This window comes from Vombatus ursinus, unplaced genomic scaffold, assembly GCF_900497805.2.
Source record: "Vombatus ursinus unplaced genomic scaffold, bare-nosed wombat genome assembly UNPS02014832.1, whole genome shotgun sequence".
NCBI classification, from domain to species: Eukaryota; Metazoa; Chordata; class Mammalia; order Diprotodontia; family Vombatidae; genus Vombatus; species Vombatus ursinus.
In genome coordinates, this window is record NW_020954610.1 from 35,399,241 (window position 1) to 35,415,568 (window position 16,328).

The window sequence follows — 16,328 nt, forward strand, 5'->3', positions numbered from 1 at the left end:
CACTGGTTCCCATCATTCCTCGTTCTCTCTTATCTAGTCCGTTCCATCTAATTCTCTATTTTTAACTAATATTAAATGATTTTTTTTATTTCCTCCTTTTTCCTTAGTGTTCTCTCTCTCTTTCTGAATGTATATACATATGTGTGTGTGTGTGTATATGTGTGTGTGTATATATATATATACACACACACATACATATGTGTGACGGTGGTTTTATTTTTCTTTGTTCAGTTGGGAGGAAGATTGAAGGGGAGAGGAGAGCAAGGGACAAACAAGGGAAGGGAAGGGAAGAAATGATGTTAGGAAGGAAGGAAAGAATCATTGAAGATTTTAAATGCAGAGAAAAGAACAAAAGAAAGACCAAAAAGAATCACAGACAAGCAGGACAGCTTTGAAAATTATATGTTGAATGCATTATATACTTAAGAAAAGCAAGCTATAATATGAGATTTATATTTTCATATACAATGTTTTCTATAAATGTGAAATGATTATTTTATTTGATGATTTAATTCACAATTTTAAAAAATTAAAATAAAATGAATGTATACCATAGATCTAGTACAAAGTAGTCTATTTAAATGACTACAAGTCTAAATTATATGAGGGATACATTACATACACTTGTTACAATAGTAATGCATTTCTCTATAAAACAAACAGCTAACAGAATTAAAGGGAAAATATTATCAGTGGCATACAGTGTAACAAAATATGCAAAACATCAAAATTGTATATATAATAGGAAAATTATACCTAGACTAATGTAACTACAGTACATGCATAGAACTAAAACAGAAACAAAAAAACACAAGAAAATTATAAAAGAAGAACATACTTAATACATTATGTAATTAATGTGTGTAAGGAATAGGCCTTACTCAAACTGGTGCCTTTCTTGTTTAGTTTCAGTGTTGAAATGAAATGAGAATTCATTAGGTCATTCATCACTTAACAATAGATTTACTTAGCCATAGTACAGAAAGGATATTTAACTTATCCCTTGGTCAGCAAAGGAGGGTGTGGTGACTTACTTGGTCTTGAGCCATTGACCAGATCTGAAGGGCCCTGACTTCAAATTGATTGGTAATGCCCTCAAATAATGAGAAAGCCAAGTCAGTCTGGCCAGAAGCTACCAGGAAGCTGGATCAAGGGAGGCAGCTAGAGCCTTAGTTTCCTAGGCTGAGGGTGGGGGGAATGAAGAGACCTTGGTAGGTAATTATTCCCAACACAACATGCATCAGTGAAGACATTTAATTACATGCAGTGCATGCATTATATGAATAAACATAAGCGTTATCATCTGACTACATTTCTATCTATTTTGCAGTTTTCACTTGGGAAAACAAGTCTGGTCACTGTTTTACTAGTCCTAGTTCTCGTATGATATGCTGACTCATCTGCCACATACCTATCCTGGCCGATGGGATTGGATAATCATAATCCTCATTAGACTTATAATCCTGCATTCCTAAGCCTTTGGAGCCTCATGAAGCACTCCAGTCCCTAATATAGGTCATGGGATTTTAGAGTTGGAAGAAACCTTGGAAATCATCTTGTCTAGCTTCATTTTACAGATGAGGAAAATAAGGCCTAGACAGGTACAGAGACTTGCCCAAGGCCACACAGATAACAAGTAGCAGAGCCAAGATTGAGCCCAAGTTCTCAGATTTTAAATCCACTGTTCTTTTTGCATATTCCAAATGACTCCTAATTTTGAACCTTTTAAAAGAAACCTGCAAATCTGAGGCATAACACTAAAAAGAAGAGATCATGAAAAATCTGTTCATTTGTCAGTGAAAGGAAAGGGGAATTTAAAAGCAAGGTATGATCATTTGCATAGCAGTCCAGTTCTGGAACTCTTGGCTTGGGAACAGCAGAAGTCCTTTAAGCTTAAATTGGATATAAGATGGTTGGATGACTGGATGATATTTAAATCTCGACATGTCAGACTGCCGTGTGACATTTTGAATTATCTGCATTGTTATCTTTTGCAACACAGGGAAAAAAAGAGGAAGCTCCTTGATATACATGCCAAATATACTTAATTCCACACTTTTTACAGATAATTGCAGTGATCTCAATTCAGAATTGCAAAGAGTACTGACTGGTCTGGAGAATGTCGTCTGTGGGAGAAAGAAGAGTAGCTGTGGGCTCTCAGTGGCTGAAGTGGACAGACATATTGAACAGCTCACCACTGCAAGTGAACACTGTGATTTGGCTATTAAGGTAACCAGACAAAAATCACAGATCTGTGATGTCATTTGAAAGGTTATGATGAAAAGACATCCTCTCCTATACTATTCACACTTCCATATTGGTAGCAGGTATTATAAAGAAAACTATACTCAGTACATTGTGCCACCAAGCAGATAACAGATAATCAATTCATTAAATTAAATTAAATTAAATCAGTCATGGCCATGAAATGGACAGCTGAGTTCATTTATTGTGCAGTCAGTGAGCAATTTACCCAGCTATAATTAGGTTATTTAAACGTTGAGCCAGATTCTGTCAGTGTCTAAGCAATTCCTATGTTATATTAATCACTGTGAAAGTCCTATTGTTTCTCTCAGGGCCACTAGAATATCCTTTAAAGTTTTTGATTCACGGTGCTACTAAGACTAAAATAAGTTTTAGTCTCACTATTAGATTAGTTATATTCATAAAGAGGAAATACTATGTTCCAAAGTCTGTAGATTTTGTCCCAGCTGACATTCTGCTATGCACTATGGTAGGACCATAGGTCTGAAACTGGAAGGTGTTATCAGATAACATGCTCTCCAATCACTTTACTTTATAGAAGAAGAAACTGAAGCCTAGGGAGGACAAGTAATTTGTACAAGGTCAAACAGGGAGTAAACATGAGAAGCGAAATTTGAATCCGCGTCCTTCCTTGGACTCCAGAGCCAGTGTTATTTCTGCTATGCCAAGATAGCTCTATTTGTAAATGCACATCAGAATTTATAAGAGAGAAAAATCAGTGAGTAAACAAGCATTTTTAAAGAACCTACTAAGTACCAGGTATTGGTAGAGAGATAGTGCTGAAAATGCTAAGATAGACAAAAATAGTTCCTGCCCTCAAGGAGCTTACATTCTAAGTTTACATGGGGAAAACAACATACAAGATTAGATGATACTAAATAGATGTAAGGTATCCTGAGAGAGGAAGGCATTAGCAGCTGTGGCAACTGGAAAGGTGTTCTATAGAAAATGGTATTTGAGCTGTCTTGAAGGAAGCCAGAAGAACCTCATAGACAGATGTGAAGGGGGCAGAGCATTCTAGGCTTAATGAATAGCCAGGGCAAAGGCACAGAGTCAAGTAATGGAGTATTGCATGTGAAGAACTGGAGTTAGACCAGCATTGCTGGATCAGAGAAGGGAGTAAAGTAGAGGGAGATTGGAAAGTTAGGAAGGGTCCAGATTATAAAAAGCTTTAAATGACAGTACTTTATATTTGATTCTGGGGGTTGAAAGAGCACTATTGGAGCTCATTAACAAGGAGGGGTAAAATGGTCAGACAGACCTGAAGAACTTTAAAAATGTCACCTTTGTAGTTGATTGAATGAGGGGTTATAGTGGGGGAAAAACTTGAAGCAAAGAGACAGGTTAGAAAAGTACTGCAGTAGTCCATTTGAGCAGCCTGAACTAGGCTAAGCAAGTAGAGAAAAGATAACACTTAAAATAAATATTGTGTAGGACTTGACATCAGTTTAGATATGTGCAGTGAATGAGGAGAGTTGAGAGCTATACCAAGGTTGTGGGTCTGGGTGACTTGTAGGATGATGGTATCCTCTGTGGTAATAGGGAAGCTCAGATCTGGGTGGGGGAGAGTGTTGGACGACAGATAATTAGTTCTATTTTGGACATGTTGAGTTTGGAGCTATGAGACAACATTTAGTTTGAGATAATCAAAAAGGCCGTTGGTGATAAGAATCAGAAACTGGAGATACGGAGAGAAGCTAGGGCTGAGAATCATCACTAAACCCATAGGAGACCACCAAGTGAGATAGTATAAAGAGAAGAGGGCCTAAGACAGATCCTTAAGGGACACTGGGACACCTAAGTGTAGTGGGCATGATGTGGATGATGAACTAGCAAAGGAAATTGAGGACTAGTTAGATAGGAGGCAGGAGAGAAGGATGTCATGAAAGCCTGGAGAAGAGATAGTATACAGGAGTAAATGGTAATTAATATTGTCAAAGGCTACAGAGAGATGAAGAATTTTGAGGATTGAAAAAAAAAGGCCATTAGATCTGGCAATTAAGAGATCATTGTGTAACTGGAGAGGACAGTTTCAGTTGCATGATGAGATCAGATGACATATTGCAGAGGGCAAGAAAGAATATGACTGGATCAATGAAAAGTCGTTAACTTCATAGCAAAAACAACTTGGAATGTATATCCTATTGACAGAGGATACAAATATACAAATACAAAAGAGAATCCTTTAAACAAGTTACTGCCTGAATACTCATATATCTCTGACTTAGTGTATACACCCAAAGGAGTTTCCTTGCCTAAAATCACATAGCTAATAAGTATCTGAGGAAGACTTTGAACATGCTTCCTTACTCCACATCCTGTCATCTTATACTATGTAGCTTCTTAGCCTTCTAACATGAGAATCTGAATAGTTATAAAAGATGTTTAAGTTATCACCAGGGGACTGCTTATATCAAGGCACAATCTGGTTCAGTGTTTGCAAGAGAATGACCATAAATTAAAGAATTATTTTTTTTATCAAAAATCTTCAGTATACCAAAGAAAACTCTAGTGTATGTTATACAATGACTTATCTTTATTACTTAGATTAAATATGTATTTAGTTAATACAGTTATGGGGAGGATCCCTGGTGTTTTCCTTTCTAGCGTCTCACAGCTGTTGCTTCAAAACTTAAAGTCCTGGTAGAAGAGCAGCAACAGTGTAGATTAGGTGGGAAGCCAGGAGGAGGCAGGTATAGCTACCAGAGACCCCTAAAACCACTGGACTGAAGCATCCCTTCTGAAGTGCAAATCAGGGAGAGTGACATGGACAATAAACTCTTTACTTGAATGAACAGGCATCTTGGAGAAGAGCATTAAGTCTGAAAATGTGAGCTCTTAGTATTGGAAGTAGTGTTAATAATTGCTTCCATATGCTGAAAGAAGACACAGAAGTATGTTTCTTTCTGGTTTTTTTTTTTCCAATGCGATGATACCCAAAGATAGCTATATGGACACTATTTTGTCCTAGCTTTGGTGCTTGAAACCTACCTGGAAGAATACATATTCTCTGGAGCCACTTGGAAATTCTGGTATCCTGGCTATCCTGTTTGATAAATATATTTTAATATAATTGCCTAGCTAGTTAGCTTAAGATTATCATTATGTGGTGTATTTTCTCTGTCCTTCATCTAAACACACTTAAGCCCCCCCACTTTTTTTTAATTTAATTGACCAATACTTCATTCCACAAAGATTATTAGAACTAACATAGTGTTTCAAAAAACAAGAAAAATGGGTAACTTTTTGATCCTCATTTCCTGCATGTTATTTTTCTTTTAGACACACACATAATATTGTACTCCCATTTCCAAGCACTATTAAGGAAGGCTTTATAATGACACAAATCCCTCAAAGACTGTGTCTATCTTCTATATCACCGAAGGCCATTTTGTTTTTTTTTCCTGTTTTAGAACTGAAGTTCATGCAGTCTGAATTCCTGTGATGTACAGAGAGCTCTGTTATAGTGAAATAACATGTCTTGTCGCTGAATTGGTTTTAAAGGACCTTTAAATGAGGAAGTTTCCAATCAGATTTTGTATGTAGTGTTCAACATAATGTGTTTTCACAGAATTATAAAGATTACTAATTATATGAGGAAGCAGCTTGTTGACTAATTATATAGTCCTAAGAATTTTATGTATTTTTGATATTCTCCATTTAGAGTTGTAAAGGTAATAGGCATCTATTAAGTGCCGACTGTGTTCTGGGAAAGGTGCTAGGGATCCAAAGACAAAAATGAAACATCTTTTGTTCTGATGGAGCTCAGGGTTTTTTATTTATTTATTTATTTTGAGAAACATATACATTAAATTATATTTTAAAATACAAAATAGGCAAAAGATGTAAATTTTTGTAGAAGAGGGCACTAATAGCTGGGGGGATTAGGAAAGTCTTCATTCTAAAGGTGACACCTAAGCAGAGTTTTGAAGGAAATGAGGCATTCTAAGATGAGGGTGAGGAGGGAACATATTTCAGGCATGGGGGCATCCAGTACAAAGGTGCAGATATAAGAGATAGAGAGCTATATGTGAGGAACAACAGCAAGAGGGCCAATTTGACTGAACCACAGAGTGTGAGACAGTAATATAAATAAAGTTTGAATGGTATTTTGGAGCTGGGTTGTAAAGTTCTTAAAAGACAGAGAACTTAATATTTGATTCTAGAGTCGATAGGAATTGACAGGAGTTTGTTGATGAAGGGAGTAATATTTACAGATTGGCACTTTAGGAAATTAACTTTGCAGCTATGTATAGAATAAAACTATATGCAGGTTGTAAGGGGAAAAACTTGATGCAGAGGATCAATTAGCCTGTTGCAGTAGTATTGACAAGAGGTGATGAGAGCCTCCACTAGGGTGATAGCCATGTGAGTAGAGATTAAAGGAAAGATTCTAGAAATGTGGGTGTGGAAACAGCAACATTTGGCAACTGATTGGATGTATGGTATGAGGGCAAGTTTAACCTTGGATAACACTGAGGTTATGAACCTGAGTGACTGGAAAGATGGTAATACCTTTGACAAAAATAAGGAAGAGAAGGGGCCTATGGCAAAACATGAGTTCCTATTTTAACATGTTGAAACTGAGATGCCCACGAGACATCCAGTTTTAAATAACCAGTGGGCTATTGGAGATGTGCAACTAGTTTTTTATGTATTTGGTGAACATCTGTATAGAAATAATTAAAATTACAGAAGGTGATGAGATCACCAAGTGAGAGAGTCTAGATCAAATAAGATAATATTTTTAATGCACTTAACAAAGTGCTTGGCATATAGTAGGCACTTAATAAATGCTTGTTCCCTTTCCTAGAGAGAGAAGATGACCCAGGACATAAAGCCCATCATTAGGAGGTGTTATTTGGATGATGAGCCAGTAAAGGTGACTCAGAAGAAGGCAGGTTGGAGATGCAGCAGGAGAAAGAGCAGCATAATAAAAACCCAGAGAGGACAGGGTATCCAGGAGGGAGGAAAGTCAGTAGGATCATATGCAGCAAAGACTTCAAGAAGAATGAGTGTGAACTTTGAAAATGCAGTCATATTTGGCAATTAAGAAATCATTGGTAACTTTAGAGAGAGTAGTTTCAGTTGAGTAATAAGATTGGAGGTCAGATTACAAAAGAATGAGGAGTGAGAGAAATGTGTTATTGTTGATGGCTTTTTCTGAGAGCTGGACTGCAAAAGAAAAGAAAGTCATAGGATGATAGCCTGAGTGAATGATTGGGTATAATGTGTTGGGTTGATTTTTTTTTTTTTCATTTTTTTTTACTCTAGCATGGAGAAGATGTGTGTATATTTCAAGAAAAGAGCCAGTAGACAGGGAAAAATCAAAGCTTAGAAAGTAAGTAAGGCTGATAATGAGGCCAATCTACTGCAGCAGCTGGGAGGCAGTAGAGTGAAGAAGGGTTAGCCTTATCAAGGAAAAGAGTCGCCCTTTCGTCAGATTCTAGAGTAAAGGGGAGGATATAATAAAGTTTACTGTCAAGTTTTTTTTAAGACATGGAGGGGGAAAAAAAGAAGTTTGTGGGCAGTGGTCTCCATTCCTACAAGTAAAGTATAAGGGATATTGAACTGAGAAGATTGGGGAGGGAATAGTGTGAGAAGCTTGAGGAGAAAAAATTTAGAACAGTCTCTGTGAAAAGTAGGACACGCAATCAGTTATGGAATAGTAAAAGAATTGTCTTGCTGTGGTAAGGACTCAAGATTACATAACACAAATTTTTAAGTACTTGTGTTGAATATTACAATTACTTTTATAGATGTAAACCTAGGAAAAAGAATATTTTTCTGGCTCTTGAGATTTTTGAATAACATAGTTTATGACCATACTGCCTCTATCTGTAAAATAAGGAAATTACTGAAAATTAAAAAATTTTTAAAAGTATAGTCTTAAATACCATTTTAAAAGAAATCATTGTGCCAATCTCAGGTGGGCTCTTATTTATATATGATACTTTTTTTTTTCCATCTCTCCTTTCCCTCCAAAGTTAATCTTTCCTTCTTTCTGCATTGGGTTTTTGTAGACAGTTGAAGAGATTGAAGGAGTATTGGGTCGGGATCTCTATCCCAATTTGGCTGAAGAGAGATCTCGATGTGAAAAAGAACTGGCTGGCCTAAGAGAAGAGAATGAAAGCCTGACTGCCATGCTGTGTAGCAAAGAGGAAGAACTCAACAGGACCAAAGCCACCATGAATGCTATCCGGGAGGAGAGAGACAGGCTACGAAGAAGGGTAAGAAGCCTGGTCCCATACATAGCTTTTTAATTTTCTTTTGAAAGTGTGTTTCTAAGAAAAATTAGCACAGAGAGACTACATCTTGAACTTTGTATAGCATTAGAAATTTTAGCTTTCCCAAACCATAATTTATAAAGTAATCTTTTGATGCAGTCTTAAAGTATAAAGAAGTTACTTGAGGTAAGCTTTTTTGTAGAGCATTATAACCTAATGGAGTCCAGGTACATTTTCACCTTATGTCAGGGAATGTGTCAATAATGGTAATATTGGTATAATAATAATAACTGATCATTTCAAGAGTAGAAAAGTATATCAAATCTGTTTGTCAGAAAGAGTGATCTTCAAAGTTATGATTTCTCCTTGAAAGGCTCATCCTTTGTCTTTGTTGAGTTAGATCTGGTTTGAAGGAAAAGAGAGAACAGAGCAAAAGTAGGACTTCTCTCAGTAAATATTTTAATTTCCTCTGAACTGAGTTTTGAATTTCCTGCCTATCCCCATTCTTGTTCTCCTTTTCTGAATGTCTTGCAATGGAATACCAATTTAAAATCTTTGTTTTCTAAAACAGTAAAGCAAAATAGGAATTCAATTGAGAGAAAACTGAATCACTATAAACAAAAAAAAAATTAGAGGACACAGTCAGCCCTCTAGTGTTCATTTAATCTCTTCAACTTCTAAAGGGCAACTTTGAAAAGTGTGATTTCTCTGTTAATATCAATACCTGTGATCACTACATTTGTTTCCAAATTGTGTGCATGTTAATTTTCTTATGAATTTTCATCATACTTGAGTAAAGAATACAGGAAATTTTTAACTGATATTTTTCTTTAGCAGCAAGGTCATGTTTCTTGAGGAAGAGCATGTCAGTATTTCTTAATTATTCAACTGGGTGATATCTAACATTCTGAGTTGTTTTTTTTTTTAAGTATTTCAATATTTTATTTTTTCCAATCACAAATATAAACAATTTTTAACATTCCTTTTTAAAATTTTTGAGTTTCAAATTCCCACCAAAATTTGTCATTTTTCTTTTTCTTTCATACTAACCAATCTGATAAGTATGGGGTGGTGCCTCAGAGTTGTTTTAATTTGCATTTCTCTAATCAATAATGAATTAGAGAATTTTTTTATGTGACTCGATAGCTTTGATTTCTTCTTCTGAAAATTCTCTTCATATCCTTTGACCATTTATTAATTGGGAAATGACTCATATTCTTATAAATTTGACTTAGTCCTCTATATATTTGAGAAATGAGGCCTTTATCAGAAAAACTTGCTGTAAGTTTTTTCCTCAGTTTTCTGCTTTCCTTTTAATCTTTGCTGCATTGGTTTTGTTTCTGCAAAACTTTTTTAATTTAATGTAATAAAAATTATCCATTTTATATTCTGTAATTCTATGACTTATATGATTATAATTTCTTTCTTTATCCATAGATCTGACAGGTAAACTATTCCATGCTCCCCTAATTTGCTTATGGTATCACCCTTTATGTCTAAATCATGTACCCATTTTGACCTTATCTTGGTATATAGTGTGTGATGTTATTTATATCTAGTTTTTGCCGAATTGCTTTCTGGTTTTCCCAACAGTTTTTGTCAAAAACTGAGTTCTTGTCTTACAAATGGGGATTTGGGGTTTATAAAACATTAGATTACTGTGGTCATTACCTACTGTATATTGTGTACCCAATCTATTTCACTGATCCACCACTCTATCTCTTGGTTAGTACCAGATTTACTGCTGTGTAGTACAGCTTGAGAGTTTTCCTTCATATTTTTTAATTAATTCCCTTCATATTCTTGAATTTCTGTTCTTCCAGATGAATTTTGTTGTTATTTTTGGCTCTATAAAATATTTTTTGGTTGTTTGATTGGCATGGCACTGAATAAATAAATTAATTTAGTAGAATTGTCATTTTTATTATATAGGCTTAGACTACCTATGAGCAGTTTGTTGTTGTCCTTTGTTCTGAGAGGTACAAAATGACATCACTATGTCAGGATCAAGGTATAGCGTGTCAGACTGTGGATAATCAGACCGATACAGCCTAAGAAGGCTCTACCACAAGCCAGGGACAAATAGTCCATATGAACATTTGGAATGGAGATGTTTCTAAATTTGTGCAGTTCATATTTTTTTAAGCTACTGCAATTCTGCTTTGTTCATAGAGCACAACACCTTCTTTGACACAGACATACTGTGCTGGGTGCTCCTGTGCCAGGGTCAGTTGTTTTTTCAATGAGATATTTCAAATTTTCTTCTATTTTTTCCTTCCTTTGATTTTGTTTTATTCTTTCTAGATGTCTCATGGAGTCATTAGCTTCTACTTTCCCAGTTCTAATTTGTAAGGAATTATTTTCTTCAGTGAACTTTTATACCTCCTTTTCCACTTGGCCAATTCTACTTTATAAGGAGTTTTTTCTTCAGTGAATTTTTGCACATCTTTTTTTTTTTTTTTTGGCTTCATTTACCAAAGCTGTTGACATGTTTTCATGATTCGTTTGTATCACTCTCATTTCTTTTTCCAATTTTTTCCTCTACCTCTCTTGTTTAATTTTAAAAATCCCTCATGAGCTCTTTCAGCAAATGTTTTTGGGCCTGACAGCAATTCACTTTTTTCTTTGAGACTTTGCATATAGCTGATTTGACGCTTGTCATTTTCTGAGTTTGTTTTGAGTGTGTCACCATAGTAACTTTCTATGATCTGGTTCTTTTTTTGTTGCCCGCTCATTTTTCCAGCCTATTTCTTGACTTTCAACTTTATGTTAAAGTTGGGTTCTACTCCCAGGGTGGAGGCACTGTCCCAAGTTTCAGGTTTTTTGCTCTGCTGTTTTCAGAGAGCTAGTTCTGGAAGCCTCTAAATTTTCAGTTCTTCCAAGGTGATATGATTGAAGGAGAGGTGCAGTCACTACTCTCCTGGCCTGTGCTATGGTCTATGAGCAAAACCAAGCACTCTTTTCCAGCCTGGAACTGTGACCAGAGTCCTCACTCTCCTGTGGCCAGTGTGTTAGTGCTCTGCAAGCTGGGCCTGCATCCCAGATCCCAGTATGGGAAATGCCACAGAGTCCTTCACCCAGTATCAACAAAGGGTCCTCTTGTAATCTCTTTCTGATCAGCTGTTTGACCATCTTACTGTCTGTGGCTGAGAGCTCCAGAAGTTGCTGCTGCAGATTCAGTTACACCTGAGGTCTGCTGGTTTGCTGGGCATTGTTGGCTTGAGGGGCACAGCCTGCTGCTGGCTTTCTGAGGTATGGCCTGTGCTGGACTCCACTCTCTCCCTAGTAAGACAGGCCTTTTCTGTTGACCTTTTCAGTATTAATTGGAAATTTGTTTTGCCCCCTCTGGTTTTGCCACTCCATAATTTGTTTTGAGGCATTGTTTTAAAGGTGGTTGAAGGGGAATTTAGAAGAGCTCAGATGAGTCCCTCCCTTTATTCTGTCATCTTCACTCTGCCCTCTAAAACTCTAACGTTATTTTCAAGGCAAAATCTTTTATTTTATATCAGAAGCCGTTTTCCACAGGCCAGGGTAAATCATCTCAGTCAGCAAAAGTTTTTATCTGTGCAGAGTAATGAATTTGCTTACCACTTAAGCTCATACCACATGTAATTTCCTGGGTGTTTTACTACTAGATCATTATGACTAATGTCCTATTTAATTACACTTGCCCTTCTGTATGTGCATTTTATTATATGCTTCTTTATGAATTCTCCTAGACAGGAGAGGCCTGTCTTAAAGTAATTAGACACTGTGGAAAGCAATAAATCCCCTTCCCTGACCTGAAATATTGGAGGTAATGAGGCACTGGAAGAGGATTGGCAAAGAAGAAAATTTAGCTAGGTCAGTAGCCTTTCTCTAACCTCCCACACCTCTGATGTCGATCTCATTCTGGGTCAAATGCCAACTTGTACATGCCTGAACATTATTTGGACATGACCATTTTCAGAAATAAGCTGCCAGACACATTACAGTGACTCTTGTTTGGATATGAGAGTGGATCATTCATGCCTGACAAAATTGAAGTTCATGTTCTGTTCTTAGAACTTAGAGCTAGGAGATACCTCTCAAAGGCCATCTATCTCCATCCCCTCTTTTTACAAAAGGGGAAACTGAAGTTCCAAGAGGTGAACCACTCGCCTCTTAACATGGTCAATATTTTTTTTCAAACCTAAGTCAGTGTTTTCCTAATGTTACCCTCACATCTCCAAAAGAATGTTTTCAGGACATGGTACATCTCAAATCCCAGTCTCATAGGCTTAGACAAATATCAGTGTTACTGGCTGTGTGATTTATTATTAGATTAACAAACTATATATGAGCATATTTAAATATTTCAGTAGTTTTATCAAGTGTGAGAAATATCACAGGCAGAATCACTCGAACCATCAGATAAGGCTGCCACCTTCTCTTTGATACTAGAAGCAGAGCCTAACAACAGTTCTTTTCTCATCCACAAAATAAGTTTAAATGCAGTTTTGTGAGAGTCAGCTCCTGTCAGAATGATAGTTAAATTGTAACTCCTGAACTTAATTTGCTTTTAAAGATACAATTATAGTGTCCATAGTCTTTGCAGAAGAGACTGTTTAAACTAGGTTTACATTTATTTCAAAGTATTCTTCGGGAAGCTTTTATTAAGTACCAACTATGTTCCAGGCACTATGCTAAACTCTTTGCAAGTATCTCATATTAGCCTCATAACAAGGAGTATTTGTTATTATCCATTATGTTTTGTATGTGTATGTGTGTATATATACATACATGTACATGTATCCTTTGTATATGTAATATGCATTATATATGTATATATAAAATTATGTATGTATATATAAAACATGTAATGTATGTATATGTGTAATATGTATTCTGTGTGCGTGTATGTAAATACACACATGTGTGTGTGTGTAGATACACACATACATCTGTGTATATATCTTATACATACACATATATATGTATATATAGAGAGAGATATAGGTATATGTATATATAGAGATGTAAAATATGCTATTACACTATATGCCTGTCATCCCCATTTTACAGTTGAGAAAACTGATGCATATAGAGGTTAAGTGATTTGCCCAGGGTCATACAGTTAATAAATGTCTGAGGCTAGATTTGAACACAAGCTTTTGAATTCAGGATTCCTGAATCGAGGGTCAGTACTATACACTGCATCAACTAGAATAGTTTACTAGTTTACTTTGAATACCATATTCATTCCTTTCCCTGACTATATGTAGTCTATTTGCCCAAAGAGGAATCTGGCAGTTGTGATTGCTATTGCCAACTATTCCTCATCAATTAATAAGCAATCAGTAACACTTATTAAGCACTAGGGAAACAAAAAAGAAAAAAACTGACACCACCCTTCAATAGGCTTCCATTCTAAAGAGAATCACAACATGAAGATATACAGAGTAGATGGAAGGTAGCCTTAGAGAGGAAGGCAAAAACAGTGGGGAAAGGAGTGGGTTGGGGAGGGATGGAGAGAGAAAGAGGAGAAGAAAGATGGCATTTAAGCTGAGTCTTGAAGGAAGGGATTCTAAGAAGAGAAAAAATAATTGAGGGATGGAAAGGCATGGAGATGAGAGATGAAGCATTTTATATGAGGAACTCTGCAAAATAGAACTGATTTTGCAATTTCTTTTATATGCTTGTGGCCTTAATTATATAACATATACCTGGTGTGTTTTTTTAAATGGATTACAGCTTTCTAACAAATTTAAACTTGAAGTCACTTTAACTTGTCAGGGACATGAGGCTATTTAATATCTTTATTTTTGTTCTACCCAAATTTATTATATAGAGAATATAAGGTTAAATTTAGTAGATCAGTAGGTCTGGTATTTTATTCTTATATGCCTATAATCAAACAAAGTACCCTCTGCAGGTTTTCCAAGACTTATTAGAAATTCAATTAAATCAGTTATCTAATTTATTCAGTTAAGCAGTTATACTGAGTTACAAAGTAGTTGCTAAGAAAAATGCACAACATTTTCATTATTTCAGAAAGGTCATTAGTAAATGGAATGGTTGATTACTTCTATAGGCTCTCTTAATTATAGCAGCTACATTCTCCACTTACAAAAGTGGATTTGACCATCAATGATTCAACTTACCTTCACCGTACGTTTATCAGACATACTCTTTAATCTGGCTTGTAGCAAAATGTCCATGCTCTTTCCCAAGATTGCTTAGTGAAGCAAACTTTATGTCTCTTGATTCGGATGAGTCTGTCTCACTGGCCATTTTCTTAGGCCACACAGACTCCTCTGTGTGTTTTAATATGAAGACTTCAAACAGTTTCACAGCTCTCAGTCTCTCTGTTTATTCACAAAGCAAGTGAGCAGCGGCAGCCTATGTTCTCCAATACCCCTTCCCTACCTATGTATTTCTTCACGTGTCCGGGAAGGAAACCATCTGAGATGATGGTTCAAGAGCTGTTGAGCTTCACTAGTTATTTGAGTCTTGGGCTCTCTTCTGTGACTGCCCACTTACTAACAAAGGGAATATGTGTGGCTGGTAAGAACGAGTGTTGGTGTAACAAACAGAGACCACTGAACAGCTGTGATATGGTAGTGGTTTTGTCCTAAATGACCAATGCTATATTTGGACTAAGAGAAGAACCATCATCTCAAAGCCAATATATCCAGTGAATCACTGTTGTTTTCATTTTAAATAAGGCCTGACAAATCAGAGATGGGAAGGATCAAAGGCATCTCATTTTAAATATGAAAAGCTGAGGAGGGGTAATGACTCACTTGAGGTGACACTTTAGAATTTGCAAAGGTCTTTTGAAAGTCCATAAAAAATAATAATGTTAATTTGTTACCATTATGGTTTTACTTAGCAATTTTCTAGTTAACTACACATTTGTGCTTCTTCGTCTCCTTCAAGCCAATTGTTAGATGTTAGATTCCCAAGTTTTTGTTGTACAAACAGGTTTTGGTGCTGCATGCATTCTGGTCATAGAAGTACCTGAATCTACCTAATAAGTGGAATAAATGGAGTTGGCAAGTTCTATCTAGGTTTCATTGGATCATAAGGTTAAAACTAGGAGGAAGCTTAGAGATTATCTAGTTCAACCTTCTCACTATACGGATGAGCTTTTTAAAATATTTTAGTGAGGAGGATCAAATCAGGATTTTCTTATGATGATTGTTTTTGGAACACTTCACCTTGTACATTTTCCAACTCTCTCATCTGATTCCTTCTTATTAAAAAATGCATTGTGATTACTTCTAGGATAATGATTTTTTTGTTGTTGTTAAGGGAAGGGAAATGGAGGAAGAGAAAGCCTTCTTAATACTAATACTAATTAGAGTAATTTCTTCAATATAACTTCAAAAACTTCAAAAAGTAATACATAGTACTATCCAGTCTTATGGGCCATTTTCTTTTTTTTAAATTCTTATGAGTATAAAAGAGCTAGGGTGTGTCTATCCAGAAATTTTTTTTAATAGATTCTTCAGAGACCACAGATGGTTTCAGCTGCTGTTTGGCTTTGTCAGACTTGAGAGGGGACATACGAGTCAAGTGCCTTATACAATGAACTTGCCATTGTGTTAATTTGCAAAGAATCTCATGATATGCTTCACAGGTATTCCACTAAAACCATTATTTCTGAGTTCATTGAAGTTAATTGATTATAAATACTGAACCCAGTAGTATGTTTTTGATGTTAATCTATAGCTCTAGAGACATATCCTAATTATTCATGAGGTTAAAAGGAAGCAGGATATTGAGACTTGTATCAAAATTTACCCAGCTTTATAAGCAGTGGACCCATCTGAAGTCTATTCCAGTATTGGTTGTATGTGCTAATTGGCAACT

At 36.0% G+C, this 16,328-nt stretch overlaps 1 protein-coding gene across 1 annotated transcript in view; it reads left to right on the plus strand.

Moving 5' to 3' along the window:
• MCC (MCC, WNT signaling pathway regulator) overlaps positions 1-16,328 on the plus strand; it is a 242,274-nt gene that overhangs the window by 147,447 nt on the left and 78,499 nt on the right. The window contains exons 5-6 of the mRNA XM_027839267.1: positions 2,066-2,229; positions 8,289-8,495. Coding sequence (XP_027695068.1) covers positions 2,066-2,229; positions 8,289-8,495 — 371 coding nt within the window. The remainder of the gene's footprint in view (positions 1-2,065; positions 2,230-8,288; positions 8,496-16,328) is intronic.